The sequence below is a fragment of the Pteropus alecto genome, unplaced genomic scaffold (genome assembly GCF_000325575.1).
Source record: "Pteropus alecto unplaced genomic scaffold, ASM32557v1 scaffold3, whole genome shotgun sequence".
NCBI classification, from domain to species: domain Eukaryota; kingdom Metazoa; phylum Chordata; class Mammalia; order Chiroptera; family Pteropodidae; genus Pteropus; species Pteropus alecto.
The window spans coordinates 43,436,662-43,448,509 of record NW_006442484.1 but is presented as its reverse complement, the minus strand read 5'-3'; the positions used below and the strand labels follow the sequence as shown (position 1 = coordinate 43,448,509).

The 11,848-nt window shown below is 39.2% G+C and overlaps 1 protein-coding gene across 1 annotated transcript in view; it reads right to left on the bottom strand.

The window, feature by feature from the left end:
- LOC102884268 (rap guanine nucleotide exchange factor 4) overlaps nucleotides 1-11,848 on the bottom strand; it is a 115,199-nt gene that overhangs the window by 47,221 nt on the left and 56,130 nt on the right. The window contains exons 7-11 of the mRNA XM_025039557.1: nucleotides 10,945-11,029; nucleotides 9,110-9,170; nucleotides 7,551-7,627; nucleotides 6,985-7,131; nucleotides 4,936-5,051 (exon numbers count right to left, since the gene is read on the bottom strand). Of these exons, the coding sequence (XP_024895325.1) occupies nucleotides 4,936-5,051; nucleotides 6,985-7,131; nucleotides 7,551-7,627; nucleotides 9,110-9,170; nucleotides 10,945-11,029 (486 nt within the window). The remainder of the gene's footprint in view (nucleotides 1-4,935; nucleotides 5,052-6,984; nucleotides 7,132-7,550; nucleotides 7,628-9,109; nucleotides 9,171-10,944; nucleotides 11,030-11,848) is intronic.

Genomic DNA, 11,848 nt, shown 5'->3' with positions numbered 1-11,848 from the left:
AGTAAATTTCTCGGAGAGTGGCTCTAGTAGGCTGGGAACTAAGTAACTCCAGCCTTGTTCCAAGGGGAATCAAAAGGAACATGTGAATCTCAGGGCAGTTCAGGTCAGGCAGAGGGAGCTGGCAAGGGGAAGTGACTATTAACTAGGTTATCCATATATGGGTTACTTGTAGCAAAATTTCAGTCCCATACTGGATTCCCCTGCCTATTTCTGGAATGCTCTGTCCTTCCCAACTGTACACTGGTATGTGCTTTGTAAATATAGCTAAGAATAAAATAAGAGAAAAGAAAACAAAACCCAAATGAGCAAACAAGAAATCCCAATAGCATCTGAATGGGAAATCAATTCACAACAAAAAATTCACATAATTAATTTCAATGTCAAATATAAATTATTTGAGGGGGGTGTTGTTATTTCAGAAGATCCATCCATGGAGCTCTACAATCAACTTGGAAGGATTTATTTTTTAAATTGAATATGGGTTATTCGAAAGTCATATTCAAGATGGTAACAAGACAGTGAATGAAAGTTATAGGAAAAGTATATTAAGCTTATCTAGGGACTCCTATTCCAATACTCAGACTTGGCTCTTCTGCATTTCACATAAGGCCATGTGACAGGGAAGAAAAACAACAATGGAGATAAAAATTCTCTTATGAGTAGAAAGCACCGGTAGAATTCTGCTCCAGAAAAACCTAGATTTCTTTACCTCCTCACCAACACCCTTTTCTTGCCCGTTTGAGACCTTGGAGGAAGTGTGTGGGGATCCCAAGACTATCCCTAACATATTAATCTCAAGGTCTTAACCTCCAGCCTGAGGGAGTGAAGAAAAGGCAACTCAACATATGACCCTTTGCATGTGAAAGTGGAGAGGGAGAATGCGTGAAGCAACTCTGGTGTGGAATGAGGAAACAGATACAGCCTACCTGGCAGGCACCATTAGCTAAAACTATTCTGTGAGTATGTGCAAATGTGTGTGTGCACGTATGACCGAAAGGAAGCCGAAGAGTTAAATCACTGAGGAAACCTGGCTTTGGAGACTAGAGAAGGAGAGGGGAAATAGAAAAAAATATACTTTAATCTCAAAAGTATGACCCTTTTCTCAAAGTAAAAAAGGTAGAAGACAACGATTTTTCCTCTTGTAGGCGATGAATATTTGAAGAAAAGAGAGGTCATAGCTATACATGACTTTCAACATTTAAATGGAGAAAATTGCTGAGTTCATTCAATAACTTCTGAAATATATGAAGGGAAGCATCATCTGACCACATAATAAGGACTTGGGGTTGGAAAGGGCACTTGACACCTGTCAAATGTTTACTATGCCCCAGACAACTAGTGGGCACTGAGCAATGTCCTCATGTTTACTCCTGCTAGTTAAATATTATCTTTATTCTGCAGGGGGAGAAACTGCTCTGCAAGGGGAGACATCAGGCACACGGTCACCCAGTTAGTAAATGTGAGATGTCCACCGTGAGACCAGGTCTGGCTTCGGAGCGCAAGCATGTGTCTCTCGTCGCTGCTCTGCCTGCATAGCAAGGAGCTCCAGGTGGAGGTTACACATATATAGGTTAGGTACCTGGAGCTCATTCTGAACAAGAAGTCTGCTGTGCAATGAAAAACTCCCTCTAAAGAAAACCTGTATGCTTGTTTCTGAATATAAGTTTCATTTAAATTAGAGTATAAATGTATTACATAAAAAACCAGTTACTTGTTATTTAGCATGACATTGGGCAGCAGTTGCTAGTAAGCTGCATGCTCTATAGCTGGCTGCATGATAACATCAGTTAGAAATTTGTTCCCTTGTCAAAAGTTTAATTCTGATAGAAGTTTGGCTTCACATTCTGGTGTCCTATGTTTGAACACTCCTTAGCTAGGATATTATGTCTGGTCAAAAAGAATAAAGATCAGAATGGCCTATCACTTCACTCGAGAGAAGTAGTCTCTAAATTCTGCCCTCTGGTCACTCTCAGACAGCGGGGATCTTTCTTTTGCTACCAAAGGCTCCCTCTACTGGTACAGCTGTGGTAGCTGCCTTACACATCCTCTCCCTCTTCTCAGCTCTGCAGAACGCTGTTTGTGTGTTGACATTCTTTTAGGGCAGGGGGACTCTTACGAGGGAAGGCCAGGGAGCTTCTGGCCAGACACAGCCTCTGTGGTCTTACAGCTCTGAGTTTGGCTGAAACATCACATTATTGCTTTGTTTCAGGTTGGCCACTGCCAGGCACCTACTGCTTAACCTTTGTTCAAACAAAAGGATTTGAAGATCAGACAGTATGGCTCTTCTTAGTTTATTGCACGAAGGGGCTATTCTAGTCCAAATTAAAGACAACCCCAATTGGTTACATTATCCAAGCTGTGAGGTTTTAAGCCTGTGACAGAAAATCTTTTCCTAACACCAAATCTGGAAATGAGGAGACTTCCATCTGCACCTAGAACAAAAAAAGAGGTAGTGGTGGGAAGGCCTGAAACAGACAATCTTTCTGCAAACAGGATAGAGTTGAGCAATAGGGTGGTTGATAGTCTAAAGAGAAAGCAACACAGCAACTAAAACAGAAATAGTCATTTCAATTTTTTCTTTCTTACTAAAACCACATAACTACAGATCAGCAGATAATCAACATGGTAAAATTTTGAGGGATCCACACAGTTTATCCATCATGAGATATACTCTCTTGCTATTGACATTTTAACACCACTCTCAGAGTTGAGTGGTGTGGACAGAGTCAGGCAGTTTTGAAACTATTCTGTATTTCTCAGGGGAAAAGTGAATAAAAAAAAAACATTAATATCAGCACCAACAGCAATACTCTTTGAGCTCAAAAAGGATAATTTTTCAGGAGATAGAAGCCCTAGAGTTTCTTAAATTTTCAGTCTATCCAAGGACATGATTGCTGCCATGTTATCAAAGTTATCTAGAATATTGGGCCAAAATTCACTTACCTGGTCTGGTCTGGCTTGGGAAAGCTCAACATGGACAACACCCCTTGAGAGAGTGAGTTTTTATTTTTCAGGGAATCGGTTTTGCATGGTATGTAATTTTGTACTCAGTGATATTTCTTAAATGGTGTGCTGTGAACACACACAAGTTTTTGAATTATACAAGAAACTTAAATTGGCCCACAGGACACAAATAAAGAGATATAACAGAAATCAGATCCAGGCCTAAAATAAGTTTAATACACATGGCTTCTCCTTTTCTGTTCCTTTTAGTTTGATTTCATAAAAAAAAAATCTATATTTGGAAGGTGCTCTGAATGGAAGATGTTGTAACAAGCTTTTCATCAATCTGCCATGCTATGAAGAGGTGAAGGAAGGGGGACTCCAGGGGACCTCTTGGTCAGATGTTTCAAGGTTAAGGGGAATTTTCAAGGCTTCCTTTTTCAGGCAGCAAATTTTTCCCAAAACACTTGAGGTATTATTAAAGAATGCAGATTACCACTATAAAATGGTCTACTTATATTTAACGGCACTGAAGAAACTCATTGGGAGTGTCCCAACCTTCATGTAAAAAATGTTTTCATTCTCGTCCTCCTCTGTGGACTGGAAGGACTATCAAAAACACTTAAGCAAGAACATTTTCAAGAATGGATAGTAGTAAAAAATAAGAAAATAATAAAGAATTCTGGGTGGTCATTTTATAGGTTCGTAAGTGAACGAATAGTTTTTATCTAGTCCATTTTATGCCAGTCTTTTTGAAATATATCTGTTTGCAATGCTAGGTAGTGTTGAAGATACAGTGTTTATGTAACATATTTTGCTATAGTAATCTGTGAGGCTAAAGGAGAAAAGGCATTGAAATTGGTCAAGCTGGACTTGAATCCCAGATCTACCATTATAAGCTTTGTAAATCTTGGGTAAGTAAGTTGCTTCTCTGAGCCTAAATTTTCCCATCTATTGAAGGAGTTATAAAAAGGGATTACACAAAATATGCAAAATATACTATGGCTAGTCAATAATATATTTCTTTACACTTTCTTTGTAAATATGTTGATTCATTCAGAAGAAAATGTCTGAGCCTGAAGCTTTTAGTCTAAACAAGAAAAATTCATCAGTTATGATGAGTGTCCTGATTCAAGGGAACACCCCACTTACATGGTGAAAAAAGAAAAAGTTACTTGGATGCATTCTTTTTCAACACATTATTTGGTGACATTCTTTCATCTTACAGAACTGGTGTTTCTATTATTCTAAGATTTAAAATTAATCTTTATTTTTAAAATGAGATTCAGTAATTTTCTACAATTTCTTAAAGCTACATTTCCTAATTCTCTTGTCCTACCATTCAAATGTGGGTACATTTGATGAAAGTCTCATATATGAAGTTGCAGTGAAAGGTGGATCCGAACATTGATATACTGTAAAGACCCAAGTTAAATAGGGACATGTGCAATGTGAAACAAATACCTTTTTGACATTAGCAGAAATAAGTATGGATGAGGCCAAATGGATACTTCCCCGCTGCAATCAACAAACGGTCTTATATTTGAAATTTGGGATTCCTGTCAAGGCAGCTCATTCTGATAACAAGATGAAAATGCTTCTTGAGAGATCCTACATATGAATTCAAATGCCAAAGGTTCTCATTACCTAGGGGTCTGCAAATCCTTTGAGCTGCTTGGCATTCCTACTTCCATTGTTCTCTCCGATGCCTTCTGTTCCGAAGCTATTACGATTGAACACTGTATACAGACTGCGTTTTTAGAGTAGGGGAATATTTTCCCCAGAATTACTCTAGGCAGCACCAAGCTCAACATAGTGCCAGAAATGGATACATTATACTCCACAAAATGTGTGATTAGTCAATAGAGAGAAAAAAGTCACACACACTGCTATCTTCCACAAAAAAAGGAGAACATGCTATTGTAGAAATGATGATACCATGTGAAAAGGTTAATCATAGTCTGGCAATTGCAGTGTTGGATGCAAACCTACTTTTGCTGAGGCTGTGAGTTTCCTTGATTAGGAGCCCTGTTCCCTGCTGGGACCTTCTCCAGCACCAAGACATCTTGGTCATGTTCTTTAAGTCTGACTGTATTTGCTTCAACGTCCTGCAAATACAAATTACACCACATACAGATGCTGCCATTTTCTCAGACAATGAAAAAAATTTCAAATGCTTCAGAAACTCATTTGGCGCTTGTGATGCTAATTGTTGCATCTACAAATTAAGTCATTTTCAAAGTCAAGGGCTGGAACGGTCAGAGAGAGGACCAGAATGGTTTGAGGCATATGGTTTTAAAGCTCTGCTTTTACCCAGATTCAGAAAATCAGCAGAGTGGAGAGGAGGGTGGTCATGCTCTGAGAAACCTTTGGGGGAGGGTGGTATAGCGGGAAGACAGAGGAGCAAAGACTTTATTCTTCATAAAAATACGTGACAAAAAAAAAATGAGGCAAACTCAGCTTCGGCAAAGTTCTTTCACTCTGATTTTCTTCTGAGGGTATTTAGTTTTCTTAGAAGTGGCACTTTTTCTCTCTAATCAAAAGACTTTGTTTATTTTCAAAAAATCAGTTTGAAATAGGTTAAAAACATTTTTCAGTTATTTTGAATAATTTTGTAAATTCAATCTATCATAATGGTCTTAATGCGATTCTTTCAAAGAATTTTTTGGCTGAATGTAAACTCCATGTGTGTAAACTTTCATGAGTTACTAAAGTTTACCTTTATATTTCAATGTCATTTAAAATAATTAATTTAACAAATTTAATATACTTTTTTCTCATCATTTGGTCCTCATTTTAAAAGAGATTAGATAAGAACTGAGTCAAATTCCATATGGTATTTTTTTCTATATTATTCAATGGCATAGTTTTTAATTTAAGTTTCTTTGCATTATGAGAGTATATTCCTAAGACAAACTTTGGTGTCAGAAATTTTGCCACCAAAGGCAAATGCTTAAGTCTGTGTACGGGTAGGTGTCCATACATAAAGAGCAGAGAATGACATTGTAAATCATCATTAAATTATGTCAGATGTAACTGAAAGCACAGACGTTTCATTTAAGACTTTCAGGTAGGATAGAGAAGGATGCTAAAACTGGGAGAAGCAGAGAAGGGAGCCTGCTCTGTAGGCCGTCAGGGGAGAGAACAGAGCAAAGTGATTCTAGAGGGAACATTTCTCTGGGTGAACTCAAGGTAGCCCCAGATGGAGCATGGGACACCTAAGAGGCCAGGGATGATGAGACATTGTCATCATCCCCAGCGGTCCACAATCAGGCCTTTCCAAAGTTGGGTTGTTCCTTCCAAGGGACCAGGGGCTGCATGGTGGGAAAAGACCAGGGGCCATCTCTTCTAAACATCACCCATTACCTTAACAAATACCTTAACAAGCTTGCATTGGGCGCGTCTGGAGAGCCAAATTTAAGTGTGATTTCATGGTTCCCTTTATCATCCCAATTGTTCTTTATCTACTTGCTGAAGTCTGAAATTCCCTGAGTGTGAATCAATTTGACCTAAAGCACTCGAAATGAAAATGCTTGGTTGGAGTCACCATGACCGATGTTCATTCCCACTAAAATATAATCACTTAATAAATCGAGAGAGTATGTGATGATATGAGAAAGGTTCAGATTTGGGAAGAGATCGGAGGTGGAGACTAAGAAGGTTTAGGATAGAGAAATACATGAGGAGGGAAGGACACAGATTGGAAGCCTAGGATTGCCAAGAGGAACATCTCACACTTTAACATGTGCCAAGGCAGTCCCTCTCTGTCTTCTTTGTCTTCCATTCTTATGGATTGGTTCAGGTGTGTGCAGAGTGTTTGGTCCAGCATAGCACATCACATTTGCAGCTTTACTGGAATATCCCTCAGGACCCCAGAATGCATACCAGCACATTGAACATCCCAGGTTTATGACTAAGATACTTTGTTCCCTGAGCATTCGATAATCACAGTATTACTCAATTAACCCAACACTCAAATCTGCTTATCTGGCAAAAGGCAAAAATGGGATGCCTCTCAGCCACACTTTGTCTTGGACTTACTCTTAGGATCCGGTTGAAATCCTCCTTGTCTACTCTTAAGAAATGGCAATTATCTTCTCGCAAGACGATAGAGGCAGCTCTCGGGGCATCATTTACTAGTGCTAACTTGCCAAAGTCATCGCCTTCATGCAGGGTACAGACTACACCCTGGAGAGAGCAGAACATTCAGATGCAGATGATCCCTGAAATGGAGCAAAGACCCACCCACCTCCCACCACAAGACCGTCTGTATATATAAACGCTGTATATATAAATAGGATGTGCCCAGGGAAACCAAAGGGGAGTTATATAATTAAATTATAATGTTTAATTCTTCTTTCATTGAGTAATATGGGCTATGGCCTAACTTAAACATATACATTATAATCTATAAGGAGATAAGCCCCAGAAAGTTCAATACTAATCTGAGTATAATAATTTAGATAATTTATGATTAGAGATGCTATAGTATCTCTTCTACATCAAATAACAATGTTGTTGCAAGTTTAATTGTAGCACTACATTGTTAATACTTAGAGCCACACTAGTAAATGGAGCATAATAAAAAGAAAAAGATATATCTATACCTTGCCATAAATGACTACATTCACTGATCCTTTTAGAATAATGTACCAGGAGGTACCTTCTTCTCCCTGGTTAAACACTAGATACGAAAAGATGAAAAGACTTATGTCAAGAATAGAAGCACATCAATAGAAATTATAGCTTATCAAATCATCATTTTTAAGTTCCCAGAATCACACATTTATTCCAGAAGAAAAAAATTAGTGGAAAGTATTAACTGATTCAGGTGAAATATTATTTCCTTTTCGATAGAACGTGGAAGGAACAGAAACACTGCTCTGTTTGTTATGCCCGGAAAGATCCGTTTTTACTGGATATCGATTCACCAGAAATCCATTTCATCAAGCAATACACTTTCCCTCACAAGTCGTTAAAACTTATTATACTGTAGAAAATAGTTTTAAAAACTAATCTGACCAGTAATGTGAATTTTGAAAATATGTCATTTATGGATACATATCTACATTTTTTAAAATGTATTTGAATGATAACCACTACAGATAGGGTTGGAGGTGTAATGAAAAGAACAAAAGAGGTTGTAAATCATCAGCGATCATAAACATAAAAAAAGTTAAAGCAAACCTTTAAACTTTCAAGAAAGGAAACTTATTAAAATAAAAATCAGTGTTACAAATATCATTTTTTATGACTGAAAAACATTTCGAAATATGAATTGTATAACTCTTTGCTTTTACAATTCATGTTCCCTGCTTATTTGACTAACACAACTCAGTCTAAAGAAAGAGCGACACTTTTCAAAGAACGTCCTTTGAAACGTTAATGAGTGTCCATCGAAAAAGTGTTCTATGTTACACTCGATTTAGGAAGTGTCGCTTTAAATGGAGTGAACATTTTTCTTTATTGTAGGTCTTCTGAGAACCTTAAGATGCTGATGTGTCTGATTCTCCGAGAGAGACTAGAGAAGGTGGCATATCCTGACCTGAGCAGACCGCTAACACTGCTTTTCAAGGACTTCGCGGATTAGTGGTAAGTGCTAGCCTAAATAATTTTGTTCACGTTTATTAATATCAAATTTCAATTTCTTGCTTCCAAATATGATCATCTTGGATTCTGGAGAGATCTTATATATTAGTCCTTTATAAGTATTGGCATCAAAGAAATTCTCTCGGGCTTGGAGCTGATAGTGGAAATGAGAGAAGAAAAAGAAAACAGGAGAGTTTATCATTCTAACTCACAATCGCAAGAGATGAATTTGTTCTCCTAAAACCATAAACCGAAGTGAGGTCGTTGCGAAAAGACTCTGCCTGAAGAATGAAACTTCATTCCACCCTCTTTAAACAACATCTTGGGCCAGCAGCTAAGAAGCCAGTGGAGACTCAGCTGGCAAGTACACCCCTGTCTGTACCAGAAAACCACCAGACTGCATAATAACAGACATGTGCTGGGGATGACCACAGCTCCCAGAAAACAAAAGTGCCACAGGATGTCCTGCCAAGTCTGATCCAGGCCCAAGAAAGGGGAGCATTTGCAGCAGGCTCCCGTGGCACCTGCTCTCAAGGGGGCTAGCCAGGCGAAATGTCCGATTACAGCTTTCACTTACACACAGTTCCTCCTTTGGCATGAGACTCAAAAATGAGAACACCTGCTAACTCCCGTTTCACCTAGAAGAAAAAGAGAAAGAATAAGGACAGGTCAGATTTGGGGGTGGGGGGAGGGCCATGTTCCCCTTCTGCAGTGCCCACTGCACCCTTCTTTCCACACAGTCATCTCTGACTCAGCTTGCTGCTACTCTCATCTAGAACCACTTTCACTAGATTTGCCGCTCGAATCTCAGAGCTCCTACAAAAGCTGTTTTATAAGCTAATTCATGCACGGCAACATCCCTAGAGACGTTTAAAATGTGGTTTCATATGTACAAATTAGTCTGCTTCACTGCCTATCTTTCATCTTGGGTGAGAAGGTGAGAGCATCTATGATATACATGTTGGGAATTCAATATCCTGAAGCTGAATAATTAAGCTGAAATGTGTGAGCAGATTTATAGTCTTAGATAAAAAATTTTGTAGTTCCAAATTATGGTCTCAAATATGGCTGTATCTCTTTAAGAACCAAGTAACCTGAGAATTTCCCATGGTGTCTGGGTACCTGGAGTTTAAAGAAGATGAGGAGACTATCTACCGTCCTCTCAATTCCACCAAGTGGGAAAGTCAGAACTGGGACATGCTGGGAACCTAGAGTGCAGATAGGAAAAGGGGTCTTCCCTCATTTTCCTCTACAGCATGAGCACGTTGTGCCCACATATGCAGGGGCTCCCCAGGTGAGGCTCTTAGGCACTAGACACCCCCCACCAACACACACACCCATCCATAGATGAAGTGAGGATAACAGGGCAGTGGTGGGCGGGAGGGGAGGCTGGGTTGGGCTAGACCACACCCCTGGGTACTCCATGTAGTAGGTGAGCAAGCTGCTGGACTCCTAGTAGTGCAGCAGGGAGGAATGTGAAGACAGCTCTGTTGGGTTGAAGGAGAAAGGGTTTTAGCCCTTGTGCTTGGGGCTGCGGCAGAGACCAGAACCCTACTGCTCAGAGGAGGGATCACAGATGCTGCAATCATGTGAAAGCATAACATCACCCAGTGATCTGGAAATAGAAGGCAACTTAGGAATGTAGATATTGCTGAGGGACCTCAGTATGTAATCTGTGAACTTTCTTTGTTGTTATTATTGAAACAATTTTTTATTGTTATTATTGAATTATTAGCATATAGGAGACTTGTGTTGCCTCAAAATCCTATTCCTATGTTCCTTCTGTGGAAGTGGATGTTTCTGTCCCTATTCAGAGATTAAATTTCTGTCCACTGCCTCCCTAAATAACCTAATCACATAAAAGTTCAGAGTCATATACAGCCATTGAGCCATTTTCCACTAGTGTGTACTGCTACTGCGCCCTAACATATCTAAAGTAATAATCTCTTGACCCTTCTGCTACCTCTCTCAACAGGGCAGCAAACCTGGGCAAAGCTGGCCACTTGGGCCAGGACAGGTCATCTTGATTTTTCTCCTTCCTCTCTTTGGTTCTATATTTCATGGAAGGGTTTCAGAGCCTCTTTTAAAGCCTGGTTCTCTTGTCTATGTGTGCAAGCTCTGAGCTTCAGATTTGGAAGGATGAAGCACATGTTCCAACCTTACTCACATCATTCTGCTTTGGGATTTAGGGCTCACGGGCAACTACTAATAATGTGACATTATTTGATCCCCTTTTGATGACTGTTCTTGCGTATGACTTCCTTACCGTCTCATGAGAAAGAGTAGGGGTGATTTATGAGGTAGAATTCAGCCATTCCTGTCCCCTCCCATATACCTTAATACTCTTCTCCAGTCCCAACACTGCAGTTAAATCAAACTCCTCTTGACTGTGCTCAATAAGAGACAACTTACTGTGGTAGAAAGATGAGATAAGGCTTTAATGTGAAGGAGTTCTTCATAGATAATCTCTAGGTCATCCACGGTCCTTTGGCCAGGTCTACAAAGAAAAAAGTAACAAGGAAATAATGAGAAAAAAATTCGTCACTAAAACTTGAAATATAGAAATGGATTCGAGGGTCAGTAACATGTTCACAGATTTCCTAGGAGAAAGCCCTATAAAAAGATATTGGCTGAGGGCAAGATTATGCTATTACAATTCCTGAAGAAATTTTTTGAAATGAACGTGCTCCTTAATGGAAGAAAGTGTACACAGTCCCCATCCCTTCCAGTCTCACAGGGAAGAACACCTCTGCTCACGTTGTAGTTGACTAATTGATCTCTCATTTTGTAGATGATTGCTCTAAAAAATGGCTTTTAATTACTATCTTAAAAACAACAAAAGTTGTTTTTAACCCATCTAGGAATAATTGGTTTCATCAATTGGATTGATCCAAATTCCTTGGGACCTTCTGTGATATCTTAGCCTAACAGAGTAATAATGCTGTTGTCACTATGTTTCGCGTTATGTAATATGCTTCTACCACAAGAAACAAATGATGGATGTATATAGACTCAATATTTTCTTGCCTGTCCCTGGAAAGGTGAGGGCATGAGATGAGCAGAAAGCAAATCTTGTCTGGGATTAGGAAGAAAAAGCAAGCGGGAAGGTATACATTTATATTTCCCCAAATCTGTTCTGTGGATGACCACTTTCCATGAGATGTTAATCAGTGTACTGGTTTTTTTTTTTTCTCCCATAATTTATTATAAAACTAGTAGCCAATAACCTGCTTTTAAGGATGGGGCTGAGGGGTGTTATGGACATTTTGACATGGGAGGAGACATTGGATTCCTAGTCATCCTTCAAGTCTGTAAT